Source organism: Penicillium cinerascens (assembly GCF_028974065.1).
Source record: "Penicillium cinerascens strain IBT 15544 chromosome Unknown contig_16_segment0_segment0, whole genome shotgun sequence".
Lineage (NCBI taxonomy): Eukaryota > Fungi > Ascomycota > Eurotiomycetes > Eurotiales > Aspergillaceae > Penicillium > Penicillium cinerascens.
The window spans coordinates 708,447-724,153 of record NW_026695286.1 but is presented as its reverse complement, the minus strand read 5'-3'; the positions used below and the strand labels follow the sequence as shown (position 1 = coordinate 724,153).

General features: G+C 48.7%; 6 protein-coding genes across 6 annotated transcripts; 2 read left to right on the top strand and 4 right to left on the bottom strand.

Moving 5' to 3' along the window:
* Positions 1-682: 682 nt before the first annotated feature.
* Positions 683-2,740, top strand: N7498_000269 (uncharacterized protein; the record flags this gene model as incomplete). Its single annotated transcript, XM_058447332.1, has 7 exons — positions 683-846; positions 910-1,043; positions 1,121-1,244; positions 1,305-1,511; positions 1,561-1,917; positions 1,975-2,342; positions 2,412-2,740. 7 exons carry the CDS (start codon positions 683-685, stop codon positions 2,738-2,740), a joined length of 1,683 nt encoding a protein of 560 aa, XP_058312743.1.
* Positions 2,741-2,995: 255 nt separating this feature from the next.
* On the bottom strand, positions 2,996-4,453 carry N7498_000268 (phosphotransferase family protein; the record flags this gene model as incomplete). Its single annotated transcript, XM_058447331.1, has 1 exon — positions 2,996-4,453. One exon carries the CDS (start codon positions 4,451-4,453, stop codon positions 2,996-2,998), a length of 1,458 nt encoding a protein of 485 aa, XP_058312742.1.
* Positions 4,454-4,612: 159 nt separating this feature from the next.
* Positions 4,613-5,839, bottom strand: N7498_000267 (FAD-dependent oxidoreductase; the record flags this gene model as incomplete). Its single annotated transcript, XM_058447330.1, has 1 exon — positions 4,613-5,839. The coding sequence occupies one exon, from the start codon at positions 5,837-5,839 to the stop codon at positions 4,613-4,615; it is 1,227 nt and encodes a 408-aa protein (XP_058312741.1).
* Positions 5,840-6,646: 807 nt separating this feature from the next.
* On the top strand, positions 6,647-8,634 carry N7498_000266 (Zn(II)2Cys6 transcription factor; the record flags this gene model as incomplete). The annotated part of the gene is made up of 4 exons (XM_058447329.1): positions 6,647-7,215; positions 7,269-7,788; positions 7,849-8,349; positions 8,401-8,634. The coding sequence occupies 4 exons, from the start codon at positions 6,647-6,649 to the stop codon at positions 8,632-8,634; spliced, it is 1,824 nt and encodes a 607-aa protein (XP_058312740.1).
* Positions 8,635-9,029: 395 nt separating this feature from the next.
* Positions 9,030-10,284, bottom strand: N7498_000265 (MBL fold metallo-hydrolase; the record flags this gene model as incomplete). Its single annotated transcript, XM_058447328.1, has 5 exons — positions 9,030-9,458; positions 9,508-9,769; positions 9,842-9,972; positions 10,034-10,064; positions 10,112-10,284. The coding sequence occupies 5 exons, from the start codon at positions 10,282-10,284 to the stop codon at positions 9,030-9,032; spliced, it is 1,026 nt and encodes a 341-aa protein (XP_058312739.1).
* Positions 10,285-10,922: 638 nt separating this feature from the next.
* N7498_000264 (low affinity iron transporter-like protein) lies at positions 10,923-12,518 on the bottom strand (the record flags this gene model as incomplete). The annotated part of the gene is made up of 1 exon (XM_058447327.1): positions 10,923-12,518. The coding sequence occupies one exon, from the start codon at positions 12,516-12,518 to the stop codon at positions 10,923-10,925; it is 1,596 nt and encodes a 531-aa protein (XP_058312738.1).
* Positions 12,519-15,707: the final 3,189 nt, after the last annotated feature.

Below are 15,707 nucleotides of genomic sequence, written 5' to 3'. Positions count from 1 at the left end.
TCAACCGTCGCTGTTTATCACCCCTCCTAATCTGCAGAAGCCCGAGCCGACACAACTGCAGGTTACATGCTTTTATTAAGAGGCGTATGCCAGGGTATCCCTAGTTATGTCTACTATCAGTGCAAATCCCTTACTTCCCAGAATCTGAAAGATCAAGCTTAAGACTTGATTCTAATTCCAGGGGTAGATGCCCCTGAAACAAGGAGAGGAATCTTCTGTCCAGATCACCAGAAAATGAAACAGGTAAACAAAACTCCGGCTCTTCACCTTCCCGTGAAAGAATGACGGCTTGCCCCTTCTTTCAGATCAAGGCATCCGCAGTAAACAAATAGTAACCAAGGCTGACTAAAGCCCTCCTGAAACAATAAAGGCGCTCAATGTTTTAGATATTGAGTCTTGAAGGCCCTAAAAAAAGCTCCAGGCCCCAGACAAACCCACGCCAAGCCATTCAATTTAAGTTCAGAGTTCAATGATCGGCGAAGATCACCCTTCTATTCCACATTCTGTCATCGCGCGTTGCGCGCGTTCCACTTGAAACCCCCTGGAGTAAATATACGCGGGGCTTCGTCCTACGTAGTGAGTGGTCACGTTCGAAATTTTTGACTTCGCATGCAGCGATGGCTACGAACTCTGTCACCACCTACACCCGAACCACCCAGGATTGTTGAGAGGTCTGTCAGCTATGTCTGGCCACATAAAGTTTGCAGAGCCGATCTCGAAGAAGGTTGGGACCGCCGGCAGGATCGGAAGGGACAACAATGAAAAGGGGTCGGGTCAAAGAGCTTCTTCGCCTGGCAATGAGATTGTTTATCTCTCGGGATGGAGGCTTATTCTTACTACGATAGGGTACATACGAAGCTGAGTGAACTGCGAATATTGCGTGATGAAGACTTACCGGTGATTTGACAGACTTTTGATCGGATTCTTTCTTTCCAATCTGGACGTCACGATTGTCAGCTCATCTTTGACGAGTATTACCGATAGCCTGGAGGGATTTGAGAAGAGAAGCTGGATTATTACGGGATACTTGGCTACCTACACAGGTATGGCCATCATGTGGCTCTTGAACGTCGGGCCCTTTGCTATTGCCTATGCTGTGGCTGACTTGGCACTCTCCTAGGGTCTATGTCAATATGGACAAAAGTTAGCGATATCGTCGGGAGAAAGCTCACGACAATTGCCACCCTCGTTATTCTGCTCGCGTTCTCTATCGGGTGCGGATGTGCCCAAACAGTCAACCAACTGTAAGTTCTATTGTATCCCTATCCCTGTGCATTGCTCAGAAGCTGACTCTGACGAAACAGCATAATCTTTCGAGCACTCCAAGGAATAGGAGGTGCGGGAGCCTATGCACTGGCAATCCTGTGCATCTACGAAATAGCCCCTAAAACGAAACTTCCGATCTACAGTGGTCTCATGTCATTCTGCCTCGCCCTGGCGTCTTTGATAGGTCCCATCATTGGAGGTGCTCTTGCACAAGCCTCAGCCTGGAGATGGGTTTTTCTCATCAAGTATGTGAACTCCCAATGCCATATTGATCCATCTACTTATGCTTATCAGCGGTCCGTTGTGCGTTATTGCAATCGTTATTATCACTTTTGCGATGCCTAAGCACTTCGGCCTTGATCAACACACTCCGTCATTCAGAACACGAGCATCGTATCGCTCATTTGCCAATCTCGATCTCGTGGGATCGCTTCTCGTGATGGCTGGCTCATTTTTGATGGTCACTGTCTTGAACGAAGCTAATCTGGCGTTTCCATGGGGCTCTAAAGGCGGAATTCTGCTCATTGTGCTTACGGCGGTTTCCTGGGTTGCCTTTTTTTCCTGGGAATGCTACATTTCCGACACCCCCGGTAAAGATCCTATATTTCCCAAGCGATGGCTTTTTGAGCGTCCTTGGATGGGTATACTTCTGTGAGTCAACAAGAAGATGGGGTTTTAGGGCAGTTCATTCTGACTGGACATCTATAGTTGCTCCTTTGTTATTGGGGCCCCCTTCAACGTCGTCCTCGTATACGTTCCACAGCAAGCACAGCTCCTATTGGGCAAGTCACCTCTGGATTCTGGTATCTATTTGATTGGATATTCAGCCGTTGCAGCTGTTGCCGCGGCTATTGTCAATTTCGCCAGCGCGAGGGGTCGTATCCCATTCGTTTATTCTCTGCTTGTGGGTTGTACAATTCACACAGTCGGTATTGGGCTGCTATCGACTATTGCCACTTCGAAGGGCTTCCATGCGACGGATATCGTTTACGGTGTTATTGCCGGCGCAGGGCTCGGGTTGACGATGGGCATCCTGGTTCTCTCAATACCCTACATAGTCGAGGATAGAGATCTCGGTATGAGTTTCCCAAAGCATCTCTTTGATCACCAAAGTGGACATTGACTAACTTGTCCTCTCATTATAGCAATTGCAACTGGTGCGGTAGTACAGTTCCGGTTCCTTGGAGGTGCTCTTGGTCTCGCCATTGCGTCCAATATTCTCAATGGTCGTCTGGTGCATCATTTACAGGGCATCCTCACACCGCATCAACTCCACCTATTCCTTGAGAATGTGAAAGCGATAAACCATCTATCTCCCCACCTACAGGAGGAGGTAAAACGCGTTTTTGCGGATAGTTTCACTACGCAACTAAGAGTTATGATAGGATTCGCTGCTGCTTCGGTACCAGCAGCTCTGCTACTGTTGAAGCGAGGCCGACAGCTTGCGGCTGATAGACATTCATGTCTATTTTAGGCTTGGCTATCTCCACGCTCCCGTTCCATCTCGCATGGTCCATAGGCGTATATTCTTAACACATACTTTCAAGGTTCCCCGGAGAATCCATTTGGGTTATTTGAAGCTGTACCACGTGTAGGTAGTAAAGGTAACATTAGTAACGCTAAGTCGACACATGCAGACGTTCGAACTACATGGATCATTCAATTGATACCAAACCATGGATTGATTTTCGAAAGTTGAACATTCAAACCTAGCAAAGTATCAAAAAATTCATAGATCAACTAGCTCATCGATGCTGTAATGAGAAATTAAAGTACCCTCGCTTGCCTGGCGCATTTTACTCTCCACGACGGCGTCAATATTCAGTCGCTCCTCTGCACTGAGCAGACTAAGTCGATCCTCAGTCGTTGTAAAAGGACCATAAAATCTCGAATCAATAAAATCCCAGTATATCTCATCGAACATAGAGCTGTGTCGTAAAGCAAGGCAAATCCAAAATAGTCCGGTCTCTAGCGACTTCTCCATGGCAATTGATAGCCGTTGAGATTCGGACAAAGACCCACCTTGAATTTTTCTGGTCTCACAATGTTTGAGAACTTCAAGGAAAACGCGGAATTTTGGCATATAACGCGTTAGGAATTGATCGAGATTAGGTTCCCAATCCTCTGGACTTTCTAGTAAGAGCCACCAAGGAGCGGCAAGTGTATATTCAACAGGAGCAGCATACGAAAACTCCCAATCAACCACTCCCGTGATATTAAGGCTTGATGCATCAACAAGGACGTTGTCTGGACGGAAATCATCGCAATAAAGGCGGAATGGACCACTGCAGTGTTCTTTAGGTATTTCACGTGCTAACTTCCGAAAAAGACAACGCGCAATATACTTCTTTCGGCAGTCGGCCTCATCCGTAATTGCATTATTGCATTGAAACTCCAGATGATAAAATTGTTGACGGGCAAGCTCCTCAAAATAGTCCGCTGCATTGTTGAAACGTCCTCGTTCAAAGACTTTAAGGGGAATATTTGAGAATTGAGTAAGTCGATTCATGTTGAAAGTGAGCGGTCGCTTCTGCACAGTCCATTCGTCTGACTCGGTCCTTCTAATAGCTCCAATAAAGGGAAATCCTGCCTTGGATAGCTCTAGGAGGACCTCGGCCATGCCAAAATAAGCTCTCCTCAAGATAGGTATAGAAATACCCAAGTTAAGGGTGACTGTAATCTGGGACGAGTCTCTAAGGTACCCACTCAACGGGTTTCCTTCAATATAACTCATCACTATATACGGGCCAACCGCGCACTTTCCCGATCCTAGGACGATTGGAACAGGGATCGTTGTGTGCTGCCCAACGTATTGCATGATAGCAACCTCATCTTCGACCTTTTCATTGCGAGCAACAACCCGACCAAGGGCCACAAAGCGAACCACAACGCGACGGCCATTCTCAAATGTGACTCGGTAACAAACGTTGAAAGCACCATTCGAAAGCCGCGAAGCTGTCGCAGGTGTACTACCAGGGTAATGCCTGGAAGCAAGCTTGCCCGCCAAATCTTCTGGGGAATTTCCTAGCAGGTTTTGTAACCACACCTGAAAAATTCGATCAGACTGTTGCTTTGCAAGATCGTCGAAGTCCATTTCGCATGGGTTGGGAGGTAGGGGGGAAGAAACACATCTCTGGGAAAGACTGCCACTAAGCTTCACCGCTGAAGGCCAAAAGTCCGCGGTCATGTGGTGTCGAGCTGAAGTGCCAAGATCCAATTATCTGTATTCGTAAAAGTATCTCAATTAATCTACTGCGCTACATTGCAGAGGATTGAACAAAAAGAAATTGACTATGAAGACTTAACAAAATCTGAACCCACATTCTAAACCCTCTGACGACCAAAACTAATGAACCTGCTTAAAGCCCCTCTGGGCAGCCATACCATATTTGTAAAACAACCACTTCTTCCCAGTGGAATGACCAAAACCGATACGCTCATGCGAAAAGTTGAAAACAGGCTCAAAGCGAGGGATACTGACCCGGTCATACGAAGCAGCCGCAGCATCCATGGAGGTGTTGCGACAAATCTGCTCCGCCAAGTCCCACCCATCCTTCAGCGCCAAGTTTGCACCAACTAACTCAAAGGGACTGAGGATATGGTTGGCATCACCGATGAACATAACACCCTTGAGACTGCCATCGTGCTGGAAAGCGAATTTCTCCTTGGCGGGTCGGATGAACACAGTACCTGGCATTGTGGCCTCGACGACCGTCTTGAAGGGTTCTTGGAACATGTGAGTCGTCTCCAGGGCCTCTTTCTTCAAGGCTTCGAATTCCTCTGTACTGAAGTTGGTTTTGGGTTCCCGTTCAGGACCCATCGCGCTGACGGCCCAGGCAACAGTTTCCTTGTCAAAGGGGTTGTAGATGCAACAGACACCTTCACCGGAGGACATTTGGAGGCCGAAATCCTTGTCGATGGGCTTGGGGACTCCGGCGGGGAGACGCGAGATGCCGCCAATCTGGGTTGCGCCGGCATATTCTGTCCTCATGTCGTTGGGTCGGAAGCAGGCTCGCATGTTGCTGTTTGCGCCGTCCGCGGCGACGAGGAGGTCGCAGTCCTGTATTGTGCCGTCCGAGATCGTGACTTGGATCTTTCCACTGGAAAGTCTTTCGGCCGACGTGCAGGACAATCCCCAGATCAAGGTTGTCTTAGTTGTTTCGGCTCTTTCAACGAGGATGCGCTTTAGGTTTCCGCGTGTGATACGCATGGTGGCTGCGGGGAGATTGCCGTAGGCAGTTGGGTTGATGGATGAGAGCCACTTCCAGTTGGCGGACCACACGCGAATGTCGCCACCGTTGAGTGTCGCGTGCTTACGAACCTCATCCAGTAGGCCTAGTTGTTGAATCGCGACCAGCCCATCATCGCGGCTGGCGCCATTGATGTTAAGGGTGTAGGTGTCTTTTTCGATGGACTTGTCGCGATCATCTCGCTCGTATACGATGACTTCGGGGCGTTCGAGGGAGGGGTTCCATAAAAGCTCTAAAGCAAGTATGAAGGATAGCGCTGCGAAACTTCCCCCGGCGACAACAATGCGCTTACCAGCGAGGAACTGGCCTGGATGTGCTGTCATTTTGGAAAGACGATGCTGCATTTGCTACCTGGGGACATTGCGCCCAAGATAGAATTTAAAGGGTTGAAATATTCAGGCAGCCCTGAGCTAAGCTCTGGGAGCTGTGGCCATCCGAATAGCTATTTCTCTGTGCGTATAGATACCGTCGGGATCTATTCTGCTTCGGAGTTTCTTTTGCGGCTATCGGAGAAACTATTTCAAAGAGCAGGTTGCCTATTGGCGAACACGAACCGCATCCCAGGTTGCCTAGGTAGCTATAGATGAGATGAGAAATCTGAAGTCCGAATATCATGGTTCTGCGACGATCTTCATGAATTATTTGTTAGAATAGCATCCATCTTATCTCCTTGCATAACAATAAAATTGGCGGGTAATGACTGCCAAGCAGGAGTGGAGCGGACCACCCGCAATCCAAGTGGACCGTCGGAATGTCGGGGACCGTGGATCTCCCGATCTCGATCTACTCTGATTCGGCCCTATTTCTGCCTCGAGTCAGCACTAATCAGGAAGAATGGACCGCCTAGACTTGCGCAGTCTCAGTTATAAGATTGTACTTGGGAAATGAGGACCCTATCTTCTACTTAGCTACTCCCTCCTGGGCTTCTATTCTGGATACGTGTGAGGCACAAGTCTAGATCTAGAATAAACATCATCCCAACAAGGGAATCGGCAACGCATACGCTAAACCCGAGCGCTTATTAATGACGCAGCATTGACGCTCAAACAAAGAAAGCGGGCCACCGTAAGACTGCAGGGAAAACTCCCCTTTGACCCCTCTCACTCTCTTCCCTGTACAACCCCCACCTCATGGGAAAAGATAATCCGTCATATTCTCCGATATCCATTGCTGTGGATACCGATATGGACCCAGATAGGGCTACTGCACCACGCGGCCGACAGCGTCCAGGGGCTGCTTGCGACGAATGCAGACGACGCAAGCTGCGCTGCGACGGGCAGCAGCCTCAATGCGGCATTTGTCAGGATACAGGGGCTGCGTGTGAGGTGACGCAGCGTGGTGTCCGAGGCCCGAAGAAGGGTCACCTAAAAGCGCTGAAAAATCGTATCATTCACCTCGAAGCTATGCTCGAGAGCCTGTCGGTTAACGGGCGACAGGATCACCAGGGAGGTTCTAGCAATGATCTGGCGCTCTCTGTGTCGCCCATTGATGGCAGCGATAGCGGGACACATTCAGAGCCATGGATACCAAAAGGAATTGTGTCATCGGGATCGGATCACGAAGACTTCGTGTCGAATGCCACTGGTCTTGCCCCTGTTCTGGTCCCTCATCTGGGCCTTCTCCCCAATCAATGGGCTTTCTCATCAGCGATCCCTGCAAACCCCCGCTTTCCCCCGTCGGAAATAATCCAGGCCGAACTGTAAGCAGATTTACTATTCGCGACTAATTACTTGATCTAACACCGCTAACCAGGGATCAACTTTATCTGGATCGGGTGCATCAGTCCATTCCCATTCTCCATCCAAGGCGATACCTGTCATGGTCCAATTCAACCAACAAGACGGCCCCGCGTCGATGTCTGCAGTATGCCATGTGGATGTTGGCATCACTTCTATCAGCCCAATTCCGCGATATGATAGAGCCGCTCTACCAAGAGACGAAACAGATGCTTGAGTATCTCAGTGTAGAGGGCGCCGAGCATAGCAGTGTCAGTACTGAACTTGGCCAAGCGTGGGTTCTTGTCGTCACTTTTGAGTATATGCGAAGCTATCACCTTATAGCATGGATGAGCGCCGGTCGGGCTTTTCGGCTGGTTCAGGTTATGCGCTACCATCAGATCGATAACCCCAGCGACAAGCAAGGCCCGTCATCTCCTCAATGTGGCGACCTTATCGAAGTAGAGGAGAGACGCCGAGTGTTTTGGATGGCTTATTTCCTTGATCATATCATTAGCATGCGGGGTGACTGGCCTATCACTCTGAATGAGCATGTGGTAAGACCTACCTTGCGTACTTGATTAAAGGTAGATTTTTGATGGTGTTTTTGAATACAGATCTGCACTCGACTTCCCGCCTCAGATGGAGAGTTCCAGACTGGCACCTTCGAACTGGGTCCTTTCCTGTCTGAAGCTATGACCGAACCCAACGTCAAGGTCCAGTCTCCATTCAACGAGTGTCTTATTCTAGTCACCATTTGCGGCCGTAGCCTTCTTCAAAGCCAACGATATCGTATTTCTAAAGCTTATGGAGACATGGCAATGGATGGCACGGAGCAGCGGCGGTGGCTCGATACCATTCTCACGAACAGGCTTCAGATACTATCGCAGTACTACCCGTCACCGACCGAGTCGTATGACCCGCTGCTTCTCTTTGCCAACATACTGGGTCAAGCAACAGTCATCTACTTCTGTAAAAATATGACCAACACAGTTGCGGAATCGAGCAGTTCAATGGACGGAAATGCCGAAATCCTGAACTACAAAAACAGAGCGCTGGAAGCTTCGTCAGCAATTATTCGACTGGCCTCGACATTACGCGAGCTTCACTTCTCTAAGGTAAGCATCAACCCAGTTTCGAATCCGGGCGTGCTAACCCTTCCGTTCTAGGTTCATCCAATGATGCCTATCCCATTGTTCCTCTGTGCCGAGTTCCTCTACGACGACATGCACAATGAAGCCTTCCAAATGAACGTGCAAGAACTATTTCATATCCTTCGAGAGCTGAAGAACGTGAACAATCCCGACCAAACCTACTTGGATCTACTCCCACGATCATGCATTTCCAAAACAGCCGATCTATTCAGCCATAGTATGGAGGAAAATACTCCAATTAGTAGATGAAACCCAGCTATGCCGAGAAACTATGAAAATGCAATATTTCGGTTGAAAACCTGACTCAGTCAAGTTTTGTTCTCTTTCACTTGACTTTGAACCTGAACCTGTACATACCCTTCTAAGACATGTTTCACTTCTTGCTCACATCGGACGTCGCCATAGTCCGCTCAATCATAAGCTCCTCCACAATAGGTGCATTTCCCCTACCAGCCCCCTCCCCATACACTGTATCCAACCTATACAACTTGAAATCGATATTCTCATCAATGAAATACACAACACTGGTTCGGTCCATCGTATTCTTATTTATAACCCGGTGGACATTGCTCTTGTAAAGACGGATGGAAAGCGAGCTTCACCGTCGAATACCTGTTTTATATATACCCTGGCTACTCGTATTGCTAAGCCTCTCTGACCGTAAATCCAAACCTATCCCCTCGATCTAGATACAAAACCTTTCCCTCCAACCCGGCCTTCTCTACCTCTTTCTTAAAATCATCCAGTGGACTCGCAAACACCTCGTAATCATCATAATGAATCGGAATCGTGAGATCCGCCTGTATCAGCCGAATCATCTGCACCCCTTGCTTGGCGTCCATAGTGACCATCAGCGCGAGCGGTGCCAGCGCCGGCGACGGCACCATTGTGCCGCCTAAATGTGCTAGCATGAGGTCGATGCGCTTGTTGGCGTAGCGTTTCGGGATCTCTTTTAGTTCGTCGACCATGAGCGTGTCACCTGTTATGTAGATTCTGTAGCCATAGACAAAGTCAGTCGCGTCGTCAGCGTCCCCTACACCGAGTTCAAGCATCCAACCGTTTGTTGGAGGGATCTGGGAGTCGTCAGTGGTTGTAAATATAGGTATAGGATCTTGTACTGACAGCATTGACTAATTCGTTTAAACTTTCCACAGCGGAATGGCTTGGTACGTGCTTCCCTGGCATGGCCGTTACACGTAGTCGACGTCGTTTCGGCCCCGCGGTGCCCTTAACCTCGACCATAACTGACGTAAAAGGGTCCAGTGCGGAAACATTGGTGAACGAATCGGCGTCTTTGTTTGTGAGATGGGACTGGGCGTGGGGCGTGGTGATTATAGGTAGATCACGTCGGAGTGAAGTTTCCACTTTCTGGTCAAAGTGGTCCCTATTACATATTAATGCTGCCCATAATATACATAAAGACGTTAGCTCCTCGCTAATAAAAAAGGATGCTTACCCGTGGTAATGAGATAACAAAACCAAGTCAATGCGAGGTAGGTTGTGGAGATCGACGGCTGGGTTGGTTCGCCGGGTACTTGAAACACCGGGGCCGAGATGAACATGGTCGCCGGCGTGGAGGAAATTGGGCTAGAATCATTGGAAGTTTAGCCAACGGACCATCTCTAAGAATAGGTTTGTAAATACTGACATCTGTCATTATTCGGATGCCAGCCCATTCGCTGTTTAATTCAGATTTTGTTTGTTATTGTCTAACGAGGGAACCCACATGATGGTCGTCGCCGTCCCCACGAAAAAGATTGATGCATCTTCACTGCCGTACTCGGACGGATGGAACTTCACTTCCTTTGGAGGTGGTAGGTCACCCGGCATCGTGACTCCGCTGGGGAGATCCCGCGTTGCAGGCCGATCATTTTCTGGGTCTATAAAGATACGCTGCATGGAGTCGGTATTTATCCAGGTACTAGCCTTAGAAGTATTGTCTGTTGTAGTGCTAGTACTCTCGGTGATGAATGATTGAAAGTAGTCGCGGCCGTTGTTCGCCTGCTGATATATGAATCAAAGCGAGCCCATCACGGCGTCGACATGACGTCAGAACTAGTATATACAAAATTCAATCAAGAACCATGAAAATAATTCATATCATGTACTTGGCAATAATTACCCTTAATCCGAGATTCCCAGTTTTCTATTCTCTGCTTTCCGCCGTTTCAGGGCCGCTGCGTGCTATGCGCGCGTCTTCCGGTGAGCAGATCTTGCCCTGAGCGAACGAATTGAGAGGAGGGGTTTCCCGTTGTGAGCAGGGACCACTCTTGTTTGTGAAAAACTTGATCTATGCCAGTGCTATTAGCCAATTTCAGGCTTCTAATTTGCCAGTACTGTCTAAAACCGTCGCCTCGTTGGTCCATTCCTGTCCACGCCCTCTTCTGCTCGGGGTTTGGACCTTACTCGGTGGTTCTTTCCTCTTAAATTCTGTTCGTCTCATGTTCGTACTCCATACGCCGCCCCGTATTCCACATTTCCATCAATCTTTTTTCTGGTTGGTTGCGCTCATGCGTTATACATTCACTTCGATCCTCTCAAAGGTTGGCAGACACTTTTTCACCGCCAATGTTCACGCCTCCCTTCGGAACAAGACTGTAGACCTGCGAAGTCATGGCCATTCGTCGCCGAAGGGAATCGCGAAACTGCAGCCGCCGTTGCATGTTGGCTATATTGTGCGCTTGGATCAACACCAACAACAGAAATCCTTCGATAATCATTGTGGGCGTATTGCAGAGCAGCTGTCCTGTTTCTGACCACTTTAAAGCGGAAGCAATGACCAGGAGCGCCACTATGGTCACGAAGGCACCTAGCACGGCGCTTGAGCGAGAACACCACTCGCCGACTTTGCTAGCGATGCGAGTCTGCAGGGAGTCGATCTCGATGCTTTCTGTGGATGATTCTGTCATCCCAAGCAAGGTGCCTAGCCGGGCGTCCTCCTTGGCCAACACTTCGAACTGCTCGTCGACAATCCGGGATCCGCGATAATAGACGTTACGTAGCACGAATCCGTCGATGAACCCGACGAGTCCCGTGTACGTGCCGATGATGAGCCACCAGTTCGAATTCCATTGCATTAGCGACCCGACGCCGATCCACACCGCGAACACAATTGACGATATAACCAGTCCGACACCCGTGCCGACGATCGTAGCATAGTAGTCGATCACCCGCTGGCCGCGCGTGGTTTCTTTCTTATAGTCGTACTCAAATTCCACTGTCGGGTTTGGGTCCATATCGCCCGTGATCTCACGCAGTCGGCACTCTAGACGTGTACCCTCGTGCGCGATCGACTCGAAGCACTCCTCAAGATATCTCATGTGGCGTTGTCGAGTATTTTGCAAGAAAACACTGATAAAAGTGAGTTCAACGGCTGTTGCACTATTGATATATAACTGCCAGTTGTTGCCCCACTGTTGGGAGTTGCCGAAACCTAGCCAGACGAAGATCCCGGCCCAGAAGACGATCCAGGCGTACAGAGAGCTGAATGCCCATACGAGGGGATCGCAGATCCGATCGTAGAGAGTATGGGGCGGAAGGTGGGCGCCGTCATCGGTTGGTTGGATGTTTAGTTCGACCGATTTCTTCTGGTCGATCTCTTCCTGAATCTGAGAGTCGAAGTAACTGGGATGTTCCTGGCGCAATCGTTCTATCATGCGCCGGCAGGTCTCATTCCGCGAGCGAAGCTCACAGACAAAACTCAACAGGTCGTGAGAGTTGTTCCGCTGCTGCCGCATGAGGAGAGTATCGGAGGCATAGCACTGGATAGAGCTAGTGTTCTGTATCACAATCTGCCACGTTTGGGAGGGACCTAGCACAATGCCGATGATCATCCACGCCAGTAACAATGCAATCATGAAAAGGAAAACGAAAGGCGTGCCCGCAAAGGAAACAATCTTGTCGAAGAGGTTCACGGACGCAGATGGCTCGTCCAGCTTGTGGTTGCTCTCTAGGTCGTCATTATTTTCGTATTTGGCACTATCATGTGTCCACGCTTCCTGGGACTGGCCGGGTCGTCGAATGGGGGCGGTTCCCTGGATATTTTCGTAGGCATTGCAGGTAACAACTTCCCATGGTCTGCGTAATATACTGAGGGCACGTGGGACGAACCCCGATCCTTCAGTTGCTGCCATAGCAGAGATAATAGAAATAGCGAATGATGGCTCGAGTAGATGAGTCAATCTAATCTGATCAGGGAGATGGAAACATCTATTAATCTAATCTGATCGAGGCGAAGTTAAGCTAATAAGTATTCGCTTGGCAAAGGTCTGTGCGCAACTTTCGGGATCTCTCGTAGCAATTTAACATTCGAGCACGTAATTTCCTGCGTTAGTCCGAGCAAATAAGCGAACCTACCGTTGTCCACAAAGGCCCGCACGGTCTCCGCTTTGCTAGAACCAATAACAGCACCGTCTCTGTTACGATTCCTATGTGGTAAGTAGGTCCGGGTCCACGAGCTGACGAAGCTCGTGAGTACTTTATCTTGCTGCCTAGCGTATCCCGGGCGGCCCTGGCGGCCCTGGAAATTTTAGAGAGAACAACCGAAAGAAGGCGGCCCAACCTGCGCCTGGCAGCGGCACCATATAAGTTAGTTACGGTAGAGATCAGAGTTGGGCCTACCGATGATTCTTATCTCACAATCTGATCATGATTATTTATCTTCGTGCAGCTTTGGAGCAGGGAGGCATCACTCCCACTCGGAAGAGCCGGACAGCAAAAATTATTGAGCCGAAAATTCATTCCGCATCATCCCGATGGGGAACATAGTTTATGAGAAAAGCTTGTCTTTTCAACGTTTACCTATCAAAATCATACCCGTGCTCTAGCCCCACACGCCCTTCGCTTAAACGGCAACGCAGTGAGGGAAAGGGTCGAAAGTAATGGCGCCCCTTTTATCTTGGAACTAGTTGCCTTAACTCAAATCCACCTTCTTCTACGGCTTCAGGCGTGCACCAGTGTGCGTCCCTGGTATAATAAATCCGACCGCGTGGTCCGCAAAAAGGTTGCTTTATACGTAGGAGGTTTTTGGCACGTCCGTTTCTCATTCGTCGTGTACTAACTGCTTTTATGGCGTGTTTGAAATATTGTTTCGGGAGCTTCTGCTGCATCGTACTTATAATTAAATCTGTCTTCATTGCTTGTGTACGAACTGTGAATTTCACCGCTACTATTCTCATACTCATGCGCCTGCATTACCTCTGCTGAATTCCTTCCAGAATAGCATTCTTCATTGTCTCAGGGCCGACGCGAGCAATGCGCGCGATGCGCGCTTTCCCAGTTAAACACAGGAATAACCATATCTGGATTAGCGTACCATGTGATTAGGGTTTGAAGGAGCATCTCTGTTTCCGGTGTGGAAGGCACTTGTTGAACCGGATGTGGATGAAGAGTAGACGGTTAGAGAACTGTAGGATTGAAGCTGCTATGGAGCTATATGGAACTGTACATGTAGGCGATATGTTCTAACAGCAGTATCGGTGGCCTCTGTACAGGGAACATGTTGATTCCACGCCCATGGGGAGATAGGCTGCTCCGCGGTCTGCCTCGAGCCCCTGATGGAGGAAAGGGCCTACCTAGGCCATGAACGGCACCATAATGTGTATGCCTCCGAACTCGCGGGATTGGTGCTGGCCCTACGACTCTCTAGACGGCCCGGCAGACCTAGTGATCCGCGCTTCCAGCGAGATATGGAAATCTACACAGATATGGGGGACTGATCGTATGCTAGAGTAATTTACACCGATTTTTCACCCTCTCTACGAACCACTACCCATTAATTTTCACGGGCACTGAAATGCTAATGCGAGCTGCGAGGACGGGAGATAAGTAGCAAACGGGCCGCACGAAGCGCCTATAAAGGCAACGACGAGACGGTGAAATGAGCTTAGCAAAGGGGCTACTAAGATAGACAGAGTTTGGCAAAAGATAGAATTGGACAACTAGCGGGAACTACTATGGATATAAAACTACTCATCTTCCGGCCTCACGGCCGTTAGCGACCCGGGAAGAGCCCCGCAGACGGGATCTATACTCGGGGATAATGCGGGGATAATGCAACTCTCTCTCTCTCTCTCTCTCTGTGTGTGTTGATTTCACGCTGGGCTGATCAACCATATTGGGATTTGTGTGGCGAGCTAGTCAGGCACTACGACATATTTTGCGGATGTGGTGGCCAGGATGCACATATCTATTCAAATAAAGAATCAGATGCTAGGAGTAGTGATTACGGGCCGAACCTCTGATCGGCTAGGAGATACAGTCGGAGAAATAATACAGTGCCCAGGGGCCATACCGGTCCGCTCACGAACAAAAAATAATTTACCGAGCCGATATCTGGAATCCTAGGGATTCGGGTGCAATAATCAATAATTTGTCTATATCCTGGTGAACTAGCTATAGGGGGGCTAAAATAGTAAGGTGAGTATACTTAACTGCACCCTAAATAGCGCCCTATGCAGAACTAGATAATGATTACGATCTTTCGCCATACATCTCTCTCTGGTCGAAATTAGCCACACATGATCTTTACGTGTAATGTACAGATAAGGAACATTTTGTTCATACAAATTTATATAAGTGACGAGGTCTATTCTTATTCGTAAAACGCTCCGCCCCATAACCTTACAAAGGTGCCTTGGCATTTGACAGCTCGCACCTATGAAGAAGAGCTAGAGTGTTCTGATATGCTACTATAATTAGCTTTCTAGCCGTACAATAAGCTCAATTACCCTAATAATTCCGTAAGAGGGAGCATTAGCCAAGTTAGAGTAATGACGCCCAAGGAGAAGCAGAGGATGGGTGTATCAGGTGAGTTTGCTAGCAACTGCACAAGAACTATCCATTGCGTTGTAGTGTGTCAATGTTCTCAATGCTTGAGCTAGCTGAAAAGCTCCTTCCTTCGCAGATTGCCAGCATCTGGGAGCCACATCGGTTGCGAGGACTGTTCGACACTTCTGCCGCTGGCACAATGCAGTATATGTCAATTTCAGGAAAGGGTTTATCTAGCTATCCAGAGGATACTTGGTTTTTAAGTGCTGTGAGCTTAATGGATTGTGAAGGAATGTAGATCGGCCAATGAAAAGTAAGTATATAGAAGAAACGGAGATAATAGTTCATGGTTGTCGTCCTACTTCATTAAAAAAAAAAAGTTAATTTATAGTCAAAAGCGTCAGAGGTCAACGCATCACTCTCTTCGCCATTCACATAAGGAATCGGCTTAAACACATCAAAGATGCCATCCTCATCTGTAAAATTTTCTGGGCGTCCAAAATAGGTCGGATAGGCCGTATCCTGTGGGGCCCACATGAGAGCGCCGTAGATCC